The sequence below is a fragment of the Heloderma suspectum genome, chromosome 14 (genome assembly GCF_057233095.1).
Source record: "Heloderma suspectum isolate Gila_16-S chromosome 14, 16-S_ref, whole genome shotgun sequence".
In the NCBI taxonomy this organism is placed as follows: domain Eukaryota; kingdom Metazoa; phylum Chordata; class Lepidosauria; order Squamata; family Helodermatidae; genus Heloderma; species Heloderma suspectum.
This window is the reverse complement of record NC_139471.1, coordinates 4,109,640-4,128,152: the sequence shown is the minus strand read 5'-3', so window position 1 is coordinate 4,128,152 and position 18,513 is coordinate 4,109,640. Positions and strand designations below refer to the sequence as shown.

Below are 18,513 nucleotides of genomic sequence, written 5' to 3'. Positions count from 1 at the left end.
GGATGATTTCATGTCATGTTTGATATACAAATTGTCTGCATTTAAAAGCTCAAGACCACTTTTAATTTGTCTTGATTAATTTTAATCTTTAATGTTAGAATTTGATCACCGTGAGCAGTGTTTGGGATGATTATGCATCAGGTATTAGGACATGACTATGCATTATGTGAATAACAATAAAACAGGAATTATTGAAAAATATTGGCCAAGGGGGTGGGAGAGAAGGGCTGGGGAGGTTCTCACGCACAAAAGCCTGGGTATACTGGTGCATGGAGGTATCCTTTTCACCCACAACTTCTGCTAAAGCTTCCCTGATGAAATCCGGCGGGGGGAAATTCGGGAACCCTTGGCCCAAGTTCACAGCCTTGTACTTCGCAGCCAATGAAGCAAACTCCACCCTAAGAAGAGAGGAACACAGCGCTGCAGAAATGCCGAGTTGCAACCTCCAACGTCACATGAGCAAGAAACAGGGGCTGCAATGATTCGCTATGCCACAACTGCCTTGTGAGGCAGGCCAGTTCGGCATGCTTCTATCTGGGCATAGACTGCTGCCGGGCCCCTCGCACTCCAGCCCAGCAGTGAAGAACCTCAGGCCCAGCTCCCTCAAATGGCCACTCCCCCTTCCTTTGGCCACACCCCTTCCCTCTCACTGCCAATCCTTCATTGGCAGGCTGTAGTTTTTCAGTGGCTTCCCCCCACTCCTGTTCTAAAAGGTAGGAATCCCTCTCCTAAGCCCCAGTTCCTGACCATAAAAGCTTTACGCTAAAATAGGCAGGTACTTGGCCCCGCCCCATTTTGCACTGGCCCTGCCCACCACAGGGCTGTGACCAAACAAATCAGTGCTTGGGGCAAGGGGGCGTGGCTCTCTGGGGACCCCTGGAGGACCAGACCGGGACGAGCATCTGCATCCTGTCATAGGGGCAAATGGGTCAGCGTCCATCACCCATGGAACCCGCTTGCTTCTTTTGTTACTTTTTAAACAGTGTGGTGCAGTGGCTAGAGTGTTGGACTGGGAGTCGGGAAATCCCGGTTCTAGCCCCCACTCGGCCATGGAAGCTCACTGGGTGACTTTGGGCCAGTCGCAGACTCTCAGCCCAACTTACCTCACAGGGCTGTGGTTGTGAGGCTAAAAATGGAGAGGAGGGGGATTACGTATGCCGCCTTGGGTTCCTTAAGGAGGAAAAAAGGCGGGATATAAATGCAATAAAATAAAATAAATAAAACAAAATAAACAGTCGTCTGCTTATCTTTTTAAGTCACATGTGATGGCCGCTATCACATCTAGTAATTCCACAATAAAAAAGGAATTAAACAAAACAATCACATCTATTATTATTATTACTATTATTAATAATAAGAATAACAACATGTCTATACCACCCCAGAGCAGAAGCTCTCTCGGTGGTTTAGAGAAGTTAAAACCGAGTTTGGCCTCGATGCAAAGCGCACAGGGAAACAGCGGCCCGCTTCCCACAAGCCAACTGGAACTGGTGATTTTGTCCCTTGCCAGGGAGGGGAGCCTAGTTCAGTGGCTGGAGCACACAACTTGCATGCGGACAGCCCCATTTTGCCACATCTCTGGCCTCAAAAGGATCAGGGAGCAGTAGATGTTAATGCCAGGGGAGGCCAGCGGCTCCGATGTCAGTGGGGTGGTGAATCTGCTCTGGGTTTCAGTCAGAACCTGTCAGAATTCTAATGGAGCTCTCCAAGGTGCCAAAGTTAGAGTTCTGACTGGTTCTGACCGAACCCCGGAGCAGATTCACCGCCCCACTGCCAAGAGAGCCACCGGCCTCCCCTGGTGAACACTGTCTGCCCAAGACCTGGGAAGATCAGTGCCAACAGAGCCCAGGTGCTGGTCCCCCCAGCCACGTCCCCAGGAAGAGTCCAAAAAGGCCAGCAGATGGCTTGAACCGGAACAACAAACCGGTCCTGGGAGTTTTCATCCCCCAGGAGCAGGGCTTTTTTTGGAAAGTTAACTGAACATTTATCATTATTATTTTTTCCTCAAAGGCAGCCCAAAAGGGACTTACATGGTCCTCCTCTGCTCTCCATTTTATGCTCACAACAATCCTGCAAGGTAGCTTAGGCCAGGAGGCAGTAACTGGCCCAAAGGCACCCAGTGAACTTCATGACTGAGTGGGGACTAGAACTCAATGTGCCAGCGGGCACATTGGTGCCATATCCTAGGGCTAGTAGCCTCCGTATTTATTTACTGATTATTTGTTGCGTTTATATTCTGCCTTTCCTCCAGGGAGCCCAAGACGGGGTGCATGAACCTCCCCCTCTCCGTTCTTTCCTCACAACAACCCTGTGAGGTAGGTCAGGCTGAGAGGCAGCGACTAGACCCCAAAGTTACCCAGTGAGCTTCGATGCCAAGTGGGGACTAGAACTCAGCTCTCCCCAGCCCAATGCTCTAACCACTATGCCACTGTCTCTGCCATTCGAGACCAAGCCAGCCCAAAATACTTTACAACAGGGAACATTCAGAACAAGATATTGTGTCTGGGGAAATGCATTTCTCCCCCAGCTGTGAGGATTGCAGCTAAGCTCAGAGGGGTCAGGGAAGTCTGAGGGGGCTGGCAGTTGATGACAGAGTCCCTGCTAATAAAAAAGTCCCGGGGCTTTGACCCTGCGAGCCCTGCCTCCACTACACCCTTGATTGCCAAATATCACAGACAACACCGGACTAGCTGTGGAAAACAGTCCGACCTGGTGTAAGGCAGGTTCCATGACCTGGGCAAATATGGTGTGTGTGTCTCACACGGGAGACACATGAGCCGCCCACAACAATTGAGGCCACACAAGGAGCAAACGGTGGTAGCATACCAGATATTCATGTCCAGGCCTTCCAGCCTTCGGGCCTGAACGGTCTTGGACATTTTCGCCTAGAGAGAGAGACACAGAGAGAAAGAAGGCATGTCAAAAGTGTCACTGAAAGTTGCAAGGGCTCGATAATAATCATACTTGAGCACCCACGTCGGGGACCACTCTTATTTGCAAGAAACTTGAGCACACCTGACAGCAGGCGGAGGGGAAGGAGGGCCATTCCTGCTGAAAGACTATTCAGTCGTTTTCCTCTTCCCTCCCCATCGCTTTTTCCTTGTGTGTCACGTCTTTGTAGATTGCAAGCCTGCAGCCAGCAACTGTCTTGTTTGACTGACTGCATGCAAGCTGCTCCAGGGGCGGGACAGAAGTACTTTCAGTAAATGAAATCAATGCATGCCCCCCCCCCCCGCCCTGCCTCCTACACCCAGTTGTGTTACCAGTTCAATCAAAAACCTTTAATGTCACCCCAGGCACATGTTAACAGGGCCCAGCTGGTGACCTTGGCTTGTTGCCTGGTTCTCCCACATGTGGGCGATCCAGCAAGTTAAGGCGGGTTAACCCTCTCGTATGGCACTCCTTCTGCTTCAACATGTACATTCGTAAAGGGAGCAGAGAAGCCAAACCTGGCACAACTGCTCATCAGGGAGTCACCACCCACACGCACATCTATAGCCTTGGTCAGGGAATCCCCAGCCTTTTTGCGTCAGTGAGCACATCTGGGATTTGATTGATTGATTGTGATTTTTCATAAGACTGTAAGAATTGCCCCGCGGGATCAGACCAAGGGTCCATCTAGTCCAGCGTTCTGCTCACACAGTGGCCAACCAGCTGCCCATGGGAAACCCACAAGCAGGACATGAGTGCAACAGCACCCTCCCGCCCATGTTCCCCAGCATCTTGCATACCTAGGCACACCGCCTCTAATAACCCTTGGTAGGCTTCTCCTCCATGAATTTGTCCAATCCCCTTTCAAAGCCATCCAAACTAGTGGCCATCACCTCATCTTGTGGTAGTGAATTCCATAGTTTAACTGTGCGCTGTCTATTTATCAACTTTTCATTATTCTATATACTACCTTATTTGCCTGAAAGCCACTGTGAACCGTCCAGAGAGCTTCAGCTATTAGGCGGTACAGAAATGAAATAAAGAAATCAAGGCAGCATACAACGTTTTTGAAACAATAAAACTGAAACATAGTATACCGTCTTTCTGAAACCAGCCAAGATGCTTTACAAGACATTCAGAAAATAAAAATCACATAAAAACACAGCAAAACAGTGAAGACAACTTTGCACACCAGAACAACAGTTTAAAAAGCCAAATTAAAAGAAGGTGCATCTTGACCCCATTCCTGAATCCCCAAATGCCCAACTGAAACGGGTCCAGATAATCAGTTCAGTCCAAATGTGCCTGGAGCTGCAAAGCCCTCATCTTCTCGATCACTTTGGCAAAGAATGGATTATTTATTTCATTTCATGAATTTCTTATATTTCTATACCGCCCAATAGCCAAAGCTCTCTGGCCCTTTCACAATTAAAGCCACAAAGTTCAGCAGAAAACACAATGTAAAATTAAAAAAAATACTTTAAAAAAGGAAATTACTTAAAATTTAAGTTAAAAATTACTTAAAATTCACTTTTATACTGTAATATAAAAGTAAAACCAAAATAAAACCTAGCCGCAGTGTATAAATTTAAAATACAACAGCAGATTTAAAACAGAATATTTGAGAGTGGCCTATAAACTTTCCATTTCTGTTGGCTCAAGGGAAGATTTCTTTAATAAAAGTCTTATTCCAGCAAGACGGAACACGCCCCTCCTGCAAGGAGACATTCATCGCTTCCCTTAGCCATGTGGCTAGTCCTGTCCTGACCGATTTAATTAACCAGAATAGAAAAGGGTCAAGCCACAAAGAGGTAGCCCTCACCCCTCCGGATGCCTTGCAGCCTTGTCTGTCTTGGAGTCTCTCCCTGAGGTGTTGCCTCCTGAAAAAGCCTGTGTGGAACTGAACCTTCTAGACATCTCCTCATGCAACATATCTTCAAGGATTAGTTATCCAGGATCCGTGAAGGACAAACCTGGTAAACAGTTACAAAGCCCCAAGAATCCAGGGAATTACAGCATGAAGCAATCGAGGCCTGTCATGTGCTGCAGTTGCTGTGACTTCTGGCCTGGTTGGCATGTCACAACTAGCCAGGAATTTGGTTTTGTTTGTTTTTAAACCTGGGGTTGTTGTGAACAAAACCTATGCAATCTTACACAACTCAGGACCATGTGAAGCGCCTCTCCCACTATAAGCCCCACAATCAGCATCTGAGCGTTTCCTCAGAGGAAGGCTTGGAGGATGGCAACAGTGGCGAAGGGCCTTCTCACTGGTGGCCCCTTCAATTGCGGAACTCTTTCCCCAGTGAGGTCCACCTAGCCATCTTTTTTTAAAATTCCTTTTTAGTCTGAGGTTTTTTTGAATGCATACATGAATTTGTATATATCCATAGCAATCAATACTCATAAAATTCATATATACGAAAGTACAACTTACTAGCACTTATACATAGGCTTCAACAAAAGTGGCCCAGATATCCAAGTAAGCATCCATTTGAAGATGGCGTCTATACGCCACCTGTTCAAATGCTGAAAGTGTTGCAAGGTGCACTGTAGAAAATTAGTGTTTATCCTTCCAATGCTGTAATATCAGTCTTTTAGCTCTAAAGAGGGTGCAGAGAATCCATTTACGCTGACCATGCTTTAATTTCTATGAAGCAGGCAAATAATTTGAAAGAGCGTGTACATCAGCGAATATCAAAGACCATTCCAGTACAAAATGTATCTCTGTATTAACCTCCTCATATGAACATTTATATATATATATATATATATATATATATATATATATATGTATATATATATATAAATAAGTTATATATATATATATAACTTATATGAATATGAACTTGAGCACAGAATATGAACTTGAGCACACTCTGGGAGAGAGCGCAGGACAGGAAAGCCTGGCGTGCTATGGTCCTTGGGGTCACGAAGAGTCGGACACGACTGAACAACAATTAACCTCCTCCCCAAAAGGAGCAACTCCTGGTTGTTGCCAAAACATGTGTTTAAAAGAAGCATTCGCTGCATTGCACTGCCAGCAATTAGCCGAATTAGACAATCCGTTCTTAAAAAGATGCTGCGGTGTCCAATAGACATGAAATGAATTTTTTTGCTGAATAAGATACAGTCTAAGATCCATAAACGTGACAGATATAGACACCAAAGTGGCAATCCATTGATTAGGCAAAACTGGACAATCCCATTCCCTATTCCACTCCTGCTTAAAACCATTGATATCATATATTCACAAATAGCAAGTACTTATAGACATGGATTATGGGTCGCTTTGCCTGACCAGCGTCAAAAAGTGCGTCCAATAATGACAGAGACTCTGATGCCGTAAAAGTGCCTGGGCCAAACTTAGATACTAACGAACGCTGCAATTGCAGGCATTGGCCATTCAGCCATAGCTGGCAAGTCGTACTTTCGATGCGAGGTTAAGACTTTCCTCCGCTCCCAGGCGTTTGACAGCATAGGATGGGGCTTTCTTCATTTAGTTTGTTTTACCAGATCTTGGCATTTTAAATTGTGTGGGTTTTTTTTTAGCAATTCTAAACAGTTTTAACTTTTTGTATGCTAAAGATTTTATATTATGTTTCTATCATGTTGTATTTGGAGTTTTTGATTTTTGTGAACCACACAGAGGCTATTGGGTGGTATAGACATGAAATGAATGAATTCCACTTGGGAGCTGGAACAGTCTCGCCCGGAGGAGCTAAAAAACTCAGAGATGCTCCATCACAGGTTGGTTAGTGTTGCGTGCAAACTGGGCACCTCTGGGTTGTTGGGGGAGAGACAACGCGGAGCCAGACAGAAGGCTCTTAGCACTACCAATCAGAAGAGATTGGTTAACCCTGAGGGACTCAATGTGGTGCCCACAGACACCTCTCTTGAAAAGCGCCAGCCTCCAGAGCTATCTTTATTTCCCAGAATCCCTCTGAGCAATACATGGCATTCTTGGCCAAGTTACTTGTCTCTGAGCCTCCTAAGTCTGCTTTCTATAAAATGGGTATTGTTGCAGAAAACCATAGATTCAAAAAAGTGGGTTTTGCATTTTGGTGCTCAGATCCACCTCTGTCTTGTACTTAGGTTTTCGGGTGAGTTCCTTTCCTTTTAACCTTCTGGGAAATGGGTGTTTTGTGACCAGCCGTGCCTGCCATTTTGTGAATGGGCAAGCCATTTCGCAAAACCCCCCACAACACTAAAAATTCCAAATGTGTGCACCGACCAGGGGTTTACAGAGACTTCATACCTTGGGGTGGTACCAGCAGAACCCAGCGGGACTATTCCTTCTCAGAAGGTCACGAACCAAAGACAGTCCGGAAGCTGCTCGCAGTCTCAGAGGCATAAACCTGTATTTTTGCACACACATGTGCAAAACGGGGGAGACGGAGAAAGAAAAAGTAAGAGAGAGGAATCAAGTAGTAATTTCAGTAATTTCAATCATTTAACTGTAAAGTGGAGTTCTGTAAAGCGGATGCCAGCTCTTGAAAGGGTTCCGGGCAGTTAGCTGTGAGAGAACATAACTATTTCTTTCAGAGGCAATATAAGATTGGTAACCTCCACTCTCTTTTGGGGGAAACCATACAGACTATAGCCATACCACGGAAAGGAGGAGAATATTGAGCATTTATATAGCAGCCCCCTTACAAGCATCCTATAAGGTAGGGCCATGCTCTTATACCCAAATTACAGACATTAGTAGCCATCAGAGGCCACTGAGAAGTTCATGGCCCACTGGCCTTCAACTGGTCAGTGGAGATCCACCAGTGCAGGGGTCCTCAACTTTTCTGGGCCAATGGGCACATTCGGAATTTTGAGGGAGTGTCGTGGGCACTCTTGCAGAACGGCTGCCGTGGATGGGTGGGGTTTGGCAGGTCACAAAATGGCTGCCACATTGGGCACAGCTGGTCACAAAACATTTGTTTGCCAGAAGACAAACTGGTGAGGCTGAAAGTCACTTGCCTAAGATCCGATATCCAAGGGGTCTGAGCTCCAAAACACCAAACCGTTCTTTGGCATTCAAACGAAGCTGACACGGGGGGCGGGGGGGGGGGAGCATTTCGCTCCCAGTTTTTCAAAGTAATGAATTAATCATAAGAAATAAAATATAAATCCAGAGAGGTAGGGAGCTTTCCATGGGTACATCAGTGCCCCAGGCAGACTCCTGGTTTGAAGTACGGACAGAGAGGCAGGGCCTTGAAGATGAACTTCAACAGGTACCACCAGGATGGCAGACTGAGCAGGTACACAAACTCGCCTGCTGGTGTGACAGGTCTTGCATTTCTTTTTAAAATTACGTTTTATTTATTTAGTCCATTTATACTCTGCCCAATAACTACTGTTCTCTGGGCGGATTACAACCAGTTAAAAAACAAAGATGCCGTTTTGAAACACAGTTAGAAATATAAACACAATACAAATATTTAAAAGAATAAAAGACAACGCAAAACAAGAAACAGCCCAGGAACCGAGAAAACAGCCATAACAGATAAAACAGCCATTATAGTTGTTTCTCAATTTGCAGCCACACATATAAATGAGCAGAGGCCACCGTTGTGCAACCCGGGCTCCTCTTTTGCCCGCTTTTCTTGGCGATGCACGCCCCCTTTTTTTGCAAAGTGTAACTGGCCCAAGTGTAGCCAAGATTAATGAGGTGGCACAAATTAGTTGCATTGTTGGGAAGCCTAGATCAAGGCTGCTTTGGGTCCTGGTGAAGCAGAGCGGGCAGACTTCTTCCCACATGCCGTACAGAAATACAGAAACCTACTAACTCGGGTTAAAGATCAACTCCACCCCTTTGTTTCAGCAGCCACTATGGCATCCCTCTTCAACCTGGGGCTCTCCACCCGTGTTGGATTGCAGCCCAGATGTGTTGCACTCCAAGACATTTGGAGAGCCCCAGGCAGTAGTGTGGCAGTCAGTTTGGAAGCGCAGACACTCATGATAATCTCCACAGCCACGCTCCCAAGAAGCGTCCAACAATCCAGGCAGCGGTATCGATTCACCTCAACAAGCCACTTCTGGCAGTTTCCATCTCCACCAGGAGCAGGCCTTCGGTAGAATGAATGGGTTTGATTATTTATTTATTTATTGCATTTATATCCCGCCTTTTTTCCTCTTGCAAGGAACCCAAGGCAGCTTACATTATCCTCCTCCTCTCCATTTTATCCTCACAACAACAACCCTGTGAGGTAGGTTGGGCTGAGAGTGTGTGGCTGGCCCAAAGTCACCCAGTGAGCTTCCATGGCCAAGTGGGGACTAGAACCCGGATCTCCTGGCTCCCAGTCCAACACTCTAGCCACTACACCACACTGGCTCTCCACACCACACTGGCTCTCTAATTGGCCACTTCATATCAAGCCACTCCGAAATACATTGCGTAAAAAGGAACAACAGACGGTTGCTGCGAAAATCCATTTCCCCCCAGCTACTGTGAGGATGGCGGCTGAGTGTGGAGGAAACAGGGAATTTCGAGGGGGTGGGCAGATGACATCGGCCACCCTGAGACTAAAAAAGTGTCAGGGCTTCATCCTGGTGAGCCCCGCTTTCAATCACCACACCACTGGCACCAGGTCAGAGAACGCCGCCTAAGACACTGAAGAACAAAACTAAATTTTATAGCACTCGGTGCATTGGTTATTTCTTCAGCTGTCAGCAGTTGACTGTTAGCTGCCATTGCTTCCATCAGTCTCGCCCAACCTGGGGCCTGCCAGTGGGTACATTTTAAGCGAGTACCATGGCTGCTCTCACAAAATGGCTGCCACAGAGGGCATGATGGCTTGCCTATTCACAAGACAGCTGCCATGGTGGGCCTGGATTGATTTGCATGGATTCCATTTCTCTACCGCCCAGCAGCCAAAGCTCTCTGGGCGGTTTACACAGATTAAAACCTTAGAAATACAATGTTGTAAAACATACTGTAAAAACCACTTGCATACAAAAAAATATAAACAGTTGACATCAACAATAAACACATCCCAGGACCCATTGAAAACCCTATTGTACGCTGTCAAATGCCTGAGAATAGAGGAAAGTCTTAACCTGGTGCTGAGAAGATGACAACGTTAAGAGCCAGTGTGGTGTAGTGGTTAGAGTGCTGGACTGGGAGTTGGGAGACCTGGGTTCTAGTCTCTGCTCAGCTATGAAGCTCACTGGGTGACTTTGAGCCAGTCCCCAACTCTCAGCCTCACCTACCTCACAGGGTTGTTGTGAGGATCAAACAGACAGGAGGAGGATCAGGTAAGCCGCCTTGGGATCCTTGCAAAAAGAAAAAAGGGTGAGAGATATAAGTGCAATAATAAAAAAGTTAGTGCCTGGTGGACCTCAGTAGGGAGATGGCTCCCCGAGAAGACCCTCTCCACTGTTGCCCTCCTCTGAGGAGAAAGCACTCTGCTGACGATCATAGTGCATGAGTAGGTTTGGGAGCAAAACATACATCAATACCAAGTCAGCCCTTCTTACTTTGCCAACAAAGCTGCAACATCTGTTATAGACTGTCCCCCCCAGCCTGGTATCCTCCAGATGTGTTGGAATGGCAACTCCCATCATCCCCAGGCTGGGAATCATGGGAGTTGCAGTCCCAACACATCTGGAGGGAAGTTAGGTGGCGGCCTGACAAACTTTGACTTCACCGATCCATACCCTATACACATGTGTGAGTAAATCCCATTCAACTGGTTAGGGAATACTTCCAAGTAGATCTGCACAGCATTGCCCGGGAAGGGTGAGTTAGTTCGTGGGAACTGGCAGCAGTTCAGAAATAAGGTCACCTCCAAGAAGAGGCTGTTGTTGCTCTCGACAAACCCTCCATTATGCTGGTTACATATTTCTCACTTAGTGACTGAAGTTCATGTTCAAAGGTCTTGCTGGAAAACCAGGAAGACCTAGCGAACGGTGCAAATGTTTTGGTCCAAGTAAGCCAGCTGGGCCGAGGGATGCAGTTGCTACAATCGCCATGATATGAACAGAGATCAGGTGTGCACCCAGATGGGCGGGGGGGGGGTCTCCTAGTGCTACCAATCAGAATTACAGCCGGTGGGGGATGCTAGGAGTTGTAGTCAAACACGACTGGAAGGTGCCAGATTTGGGGAAGGCTTGTTAAGAATGAAAATCACACAGAGCTAAAAGAGTTTGTATGAACAGCAGCATGGGGTAGTTGTTAATGTTGCACTGCAGCTGGGCGGATCCAGGCTCAAATCCCTACTTAGCCGCCTAGCTAATCCCAACTTTGGGACAGTGGGCGCATTTGGCATTTTAAGCAAGTTCCATGGGCGCTTGCACAAAACGGCTGCCACACAGGGTGTGATGGCTTGCCCGTTCATGAAACGGCTGCCCTGGTGGGCCTGGCTGGTCACCGAACACTCCTTCCGCAGGAGGCGAAGCAATGAGACTAGAAGAAAAGTCGCTTGCCCAAGAACAAAAGTCTAAGGCAGCGGTGAGGAGCAAGCTCCAGAACACAAAACGGCTCACTTGAACCAAAACGAAGATGACATTGGAGGGCGGCATTTGGCTTTGCGGCATGGCCTGCCGCCTAGTTTAAGGAGTGCAATCCTTAAAAAACTTAGAGTAAAAAGCAGGAAGAGCACCAAGGAAGAGCACCCCAGCATAACAGCATTACTGAAGGATAAGAGAGAGAAAAACATATGCACGCTCAAGGAGGAGAGAGATGGGATATAAATATATTAAATAAATATGGGTCGCTGTCTTTGGAAGAACAGGGAGTTCCACCACTGATGACACTCCTCTTACGACAGAGCTCTACAGATCAAGAGACGGCCCATGCTAGGATGACCGAAATAAGAGCACAGTCCCTGGAAATCCTGCATTTCTTAGGAAGAGCAGAGTAGCTTGCAGAACCATATTGCATTTCATTGCGGTTGTGGCTTTAGAAAAATATGGCTCCTAGTAAGTGTTCGGTGTTCTACAGATTACCGGAAGCTTAAAAGATCACAAGGGGAGGAAACCCAGTAGAGGATTTTGCCCCACAAACCCACAAAATGTTAGCCTAATAAAGTCAGGACACTTGAGAGGAAGCAAGTTGACTTTCCGATATAAAAGTCAGAATCCAAAGGAGGTTCATTTTCATCTTATTTATTACCTTTCTATGCTACCCAACAGCCAAAGCTCTCTGGGCAGTTTACAAAGTTCAAACCCCTAAAAATACAATATTGCACATAATATAAAACATGTAACGTGCAAGCACATAAACAAACAGCACACGCCCAGCTGAAAGCAGCAACAGACATAAGCCAATAACAGCAAGCAGGTTTCAGAAAAAGAACAGTGGTTTCACTTACTCTGCACAGCTCTGTCCATTACAGCAGAGAACCTGCCACGTTTTCCTCCTTTTTAACCTCCTAGGACTTTTTCAGAGCAGCTGATATGTGCCTAGGTGATTTCCTGGGTGGAGACATGACAAGGCTGCCAGCCACTCACAGGCCGCATGGGCAGGGTTTTAAATGAAGGGGAGGGAGGGGAAAAATCTTGTGCCACCCCCTCTTTAAGGTTGACAGCTGTTGATCAGACCCATGCGCTGTGCCTGAAACAGGTGTCCGATTTGCAGCTGCTGATCATATTTCTTGCCACGCTTTGGGGGGAAAAAAAATCCATTTGCCTGCAAAGCAAGCCAGGCACAAGAGCAGCAGACCCAAAATTAATTTTCCCCTCGTTTGAAGTATGTTTGTTTATTGCCCATTTGCTATCTGAATTCCAATGTTTCTTTTGTCTACATTAGCCTTCCCCAAATGGTGCCCTCCAGATCTTTTGGACAACTCCCAGCACCCCCAATTCTCCCCCCACAAATCCGCTTCCCCCCCAACAAAAATAATTCCCCTCCAATTATGTCTAAATTATTTCCCCCCTTGGTTTCCCTTCCCCAAAGGGGGAAAAAACCCCTTCTGTTCCCAACAAAGGAAATCACTTCCAATTTTATTTCTCATTCCTACCACCGCCTCTGTTCCAGTTCCCCTTCAGTCTCTGCGTCCTCAAAAGCAAAACAACAACCGGGGCGAGGGATTTGCCAGGGAAAAAGGGCTAACTCTGATTAAGAATGGGACAGCTGGAGCATACCGTCTTGCTCCACAACTCAAAGAACACCATAGTTCCATAAAAAAAAAAGAAAAAAGGAATTTACTTCTGAGTTAATGTATTTAGGATTGCAATATTGGTGAAAATCCTGAAAACCATGGTTTAGGTAGATTTTATTAGGGAAATATGCATTTTTGCAGGGCTGGCATCAAGACTTGGCATGGTTGGGCACCTGCCAAGGGCCCACACCCCAGCAGGGGCCCACTGACAAGAGCCCCCTTGGAGTAGCTCTTTCTCTTCCCCTTTGCAACCCGCTTGTTCCCCTGCCTCTCGCTCTGGCCCAGCCAACGGAGGGGGTGAGGAGGAGGAGTGGGAGATGCTGTGGCCTCCTGGCTCCCTGGCTCTTCCTGCCAAGCAAGCAAGTGGGAGCCATGGTGAGGAAGAGGAGGAGGAGCGAGAGCAGCTGGTGACCATGGAAGTGAGAAGGTGGACTCACTGAGGGGGGGGGCAGGGGGGTGTCTCCCCCAAGAGTCCTTCAAAACCTGGAGCAGGCACTGCATTTCTGCAAAAAGCAAAACACTTAAACACTCCAAGCAACCTCTCTTCTGCTCTAATGAAAATGTAATGAATGCCTTTCAATTCTCCTTTATTAATATTTTAGGATTTTACCATGCAGGTCAACATTCTGAGAAGGTCCAGCCCAATAAAAATGATGCTGAGTGAATCATCCGGTGTACCAAGAAACCCACTTTTTATTGATGCCACACGCAAAATCAACATTGGAATCTGATACAATCCGAGGCCTGAAAGCAGGTTGGTTTTTAGGGCACAATAACACAAGCATTTGTCTGACCAAAATGCCTTGACATTGGCAAACCAAAGTCACGGTAATGTTTTGGGGTTGTTAGAAATGTATTTTTCTATTTGTGGAGGCACATTCTGGAACGGAGACTTTCTGGGCTGGCTTTTGGTTTTAAAAGAAACATATTTGCTGTCCAGAATGGGGTTGTGGGAAGCACTATACTCTCAAGTCAATGTATTTATTGTGTCACTCAAAAGGTTTTCTTTTTTAACAATAATCATTGGGGGAATATCACATAATGCACATATAAGCAGGGTACATATAATAGGGCTGGTGTGATGTAGATAGGTTAGAGAGTGCCAGACTAGGAGGGGAGAGACCCAGCTTCAAACCCAAGGTCACGGGTGCCCTTAAGCCGTAAAGCAGGAGTGCAAAAGCTCTGGGCCTCTGCGGTTCCCCCAGAAGGCCACGCCCCCTTTCTCTGGCTCCCCCCCCCCCATCATTTGGTGGTTTCCCGGCTTTTGTGCAGTTTTTTCCCATTCTAAAAGGTTGAACTGCTTCTCCTAAGGCTTCAATACTGGCAGGAACAGCTTTAAGCCACAATCTTATGCTGGTGTTTTTTGCCCTGCCCATTTTTCCTTTGGTTCCTCCTACCACTGGAATGCGGCCCCCGAGAGCTTGTCCAAAATGGAATTTGGCCTTCAGCTTGAAAAAGTTTCTGCAGCCTTGTGGTAAAGTGATACTCTCTGAGTGTATATAATGGACAATGCAATAAAAAATGCGCTAGATCACAAAAATCCTTCAAACTACCAATGCACATTCTCTGAGCCCATGGGATTTCATACGGATGTAATGGCATGTAGTCCATACAGGATGCCACTTTGGTTCTTTTCCAAATGCATCAGAACTGGATGTTCCCGGAAGATTTTGGGGTTAAGAATGGGTTGTGAGTAGGATGAGCTAATAAAACCAGTACTTTACCTGTTTTACCTGTATTTAAGTCAGAAAAAAAACTCTCTCACACAGACACAGAGATATAAACACACACTTATCCATTCACACATACGTTGCACATACTATATACACACACACACACACAAATATTATATATATATATATATATATATATATGCACATTATCAACAACCTCAGATACGCAGATGATACCACCCTAATGGCAGAAAGCGAAGAGGATCTAAAGAGCCTCTTGTTGAGGGTGAAAGTGGAGAGTGCAAAAGCTGGTTTGAAACTCAACATTAAAAAAACGAAGATCGTGGCATCTGGCCCCATCACTTCCTGGCATACGGAAGGGGAAGAAATGGAAGCAGTGACAGATTTTATTTTCTTGGACTCCATGATCACCACAGACGGTGACGGTAGCCATGAAATTAAAAGACGCTTGCTCCTTGGGAGGAAAGCTATGGCCAACCTAGACAGCATAGTAAGAAGCAGAGACATCACCTTGCCGACAAAGGTCCGTCTAATCAAAGCTATGGTTTTCCCAGTAGCAACGTATGGCTGTGAGAGCTGGACTATAAGGAAGGCTGAGCGCCGAAGAATCAATGCCTTCGAACTGTGGTGCTGGAGAAGACTCTTACGAGTCCCCTGGACTGCGAGGAGGTCAAATCAGTCCATCCTAAAGGAAATCAACCCTGAGTGCTCCTTGGAAGGACAGATCCTGAAGCTGAAGCTCAAATATTTTGGCCACCAAATGTGAAAACTCCCTGGAAAAGACCCAGGATGGCAAAACGATATCAGATGACAAAGAAAAGGCAGAGGTGCTCAATTCCTACTTTGGCTCAGTCTTCTCCCAAAAGAGGGTCTATCACCCCCCTGGCAAAGGTGAAGTACAAGCTGAAGGGGCAGGATTGCAGCTTGAGATCGATAGGCATATGGTCAAAGAACACCTAATTACTTTGAATGAGTTCAAATCTCCAGGGCCAGATGAACTGCATCCTAGAGTAATAAAGGAACTGGCAGAAGAACTCTCAGAACCGCTGTCTATTCTCTTTGAGAAATCATGGAGGACGGGGGAAGTGCCAGATGACTGGAGGAGGGCTAATGTTGTCCCTGTCTTCAAAAAGGGTAAAAAGGAGGAACCTGGGAACTACAGACGAGTCAGTCTGACATCAATCCCTGGGAAAATTCTGGAGCAGATGATAAAGCAATCCATCTGGAAGCACCTTGACAACAATGCCGTGATTACTCGAAGCCAACATGGATTTGTCAAAAACAAGTCCTGCCAGACAAATCTGATCTCATTTTTTGATCAAGTCACCTCCCTTGTAGACCGTGGAAATGCTGTAGACATCATATACCTCGACTTCAGCAAAGCTTTCGACAAAGTGCCCCAGGATATCCTGATGAGCAAACTAGCTCAAAGTGGGCTAGATGAAACAACGATTCGGTGGATCCACAGTTGGCTACAGAATCGGACTCAAAGAGTGCTTATCAATGGGACCTTCTCCAACTGGGGAGAGGTAATGAGTGGGGTACCGCAGGGCTCAGTCCTGGGCCCAGTGCTCTTCAACATTTTATTAATGACTTGGAGGAGGAGGTGCAGGGAATGATGATCAGATTTGCAGATGACACAAAATTGGGCGGGACAGCTAATACTTTGGAAGACAGAAACAAAATTCAAAGTGATCTGGATAGACTGGAGCGCTGGGCAGAAAACAAGAGAATGACATTTAATAGGGATAAATGCCAAGTTCTGCACCTAGGAAAAAGAAACGAAATGCGCAGTTACAAGATGGGGGGTACGTGGCTCAATAACACTACAAGCGAGAAAGATCTTGGAATTGTTGTCGATCACAAGCTGAATATGAGCCAACAATGTGATGTGGATGCAAAAAAGGCAAATGCTATTTTGGGCTGCATTAATAGAAGCATGGCTTCCAAATCCCGGGAAGTACTAGTTCCCCTCTACTCAGCACTGGTTAGGCCTCATCTGGAGTACTGTGTCCAGTTCTGGGCACCATACTTTAAGAAGGATGCAGACAAACTGGAGAGGGTTCAGAGGAGGGCAACAAAGATGATCAGAGGACTGGAAACAAAGCCCTATGAAGAGAGACTGAAAGAACTGGGCATGTTTAGCCTTGAGAAGAGAAGACTGAGGGGAGATATGATAGCGCTCTTCAAGTACTTGAAAGGTTGTCACAGTGAGGAAGGCCAGGATCTCTTCTTGATCATCCCAGAGTGCAGGACACGGAATAATGGGCTCAAGTTACAGGAAGCCAGATTCCGGCTGAACATCAGGAAAAACTTCCTGACTGTTAGAGCAATACGACAATGGAACCAATTCCCTAGGGACGTGGTGGGCTCTCCCACACTGGAGGCGTTCAAGACGAGGCTGGACAGCCATTTGTCAGGGATGCTCTGACTTGGATTCCTGCATTGAGCAGGGGGTTGGACTTGATGGCCTTGTAGGCCCCTTCCAACCCTACTATTCTATGATTCTATGACCCTGATGCTGGGAAAAACTGAAGGCAAAAGGAGAAGGGGACGGCAGAGAATAAGTGGCTAGATAGCATCACCGATGCAATGAATATGGACTTGAGCATGCTCTGGGAGAGAGCGCAGGACAGGAAGGTCTGGTGTGCTGTGGTCCATGGGGTCACAAAGAGTCGGAGATGACTGAACGACGGAACAAGAACAACAACAATGCACATGTACCATTCAGTTTATAACCTGCCTATATACAAATAGTCTAGGCAGAGTACAAAGTTAAAAACAATTTAACAAAAAATTCAACAATAAAAACACAGTGTAAAAATAGTATATAACAGTTAGCAAAAGGGAAGGCCTGCTGGAACAACAGAGACTTTAATTCCCGCTTGAAAACCTTCAGAGGTCAGCAGGTGCATTTCAACCAACAGGTCATTCCACAACTGAGGGGTGGCAAAGGAAAAGGTCTGCTTGTGTGTGGCTGGTAATCTCACACACATATATACGTGCACACACACCATATATATATATATATATATAGTATATACATGAAACAAATAGATACACATACACACGTACACGCACAAATACATACACAGAATTATACACATGCACACGTCCACGCACAAATACATACACAGAATTATACACATGCACACGTCCACGCACAAATACATACACAGAATTATACACATGCACACGTCCACGCACAAATACATACACAGAATTATACACATGCACACGTCCATGCACAAATACATACACAGAATTATACACATGCACACGTACACGCACGAATACATACATAGAATTATACACACACATATTATATATATATATATATATACACACACACACATATACATTAAACACAGACATATGTATGCATATATATACACACACACACACAGGCAAATAATACACATCTACATCACAGCTACCGATGAGAGCAGAAGCCAAAATGTTTAGCTCTAAATATGTTTTGAAATTACTGTCTTTAGTCTCTATATACACACGCACACATATATATATACATATGTGTGCGTGTGTGTATATATATATATATATAAACATACATGCACATAAACATATGCAATGTTTAGCTTAAATATATTTTTGCATCCTCTGCTGTTATTCTTTCCGCCTCACTCACACACGCGCGTATCTGGAGCGCCTTTCCGACGGCGAGCGCGGGCGCCCTTTACAAACGTGGCGCCCCGCGCCTCCCCCCCGCCACAAGAAAGATGGCCGCTCGCCGGCTCCGCCCCCGTCAAGCCGCCTTGCCCTTCCCCAAAAGGGCC

At 46.2% G+C, this 18,513-nt stretch overlaps 1 protein-coding gene across 3 annotated transcripts in view; it reads right to left on the bottom strand.

Moving 5' to 3' along the window:
- Positions 1 to 18,495, bottom strand: part of KYAT1 (kynurenine aminotransferase 1) — a 28,964-nt gene extending 10,469 nt beyond the window's left edge. For 2 of the 3 annotated variants that reach the window (XM_084820924.1, XM_084820926.1), the window contains exons 1-4: positions 12,234 to 12,294; positions 7,187 to 7,286; positions 2,827 to 2,885; positions 248 to 398 (exon numbers count right to left, since the gene is read on the bottom strand). In XM_084820924.1, coding sequence (XP_084677050.1) covers positions 248 to 398; positions 2,827 to 2,885; positions 7,187 to 7,282 — 306 coding nt within the window. In that variant the 5' untranslated portion in view covers positions 7,283 to 7,286; positions 12,234 to 12,294. Of the gene's footprint in view, positions 1 to 247; positions 399 to 2,826; positions 2,886 to 7,186; positions 7,287 to 12,233; positions 12,295 to 18,365 lie in introns of those variants that run through there. The other variant, XM_084820925.1, reaches the window with a different exon arrangement.
- Between the last annotated feature and the right edge of the window lie 18 nt (positions 18,496 to 18,513).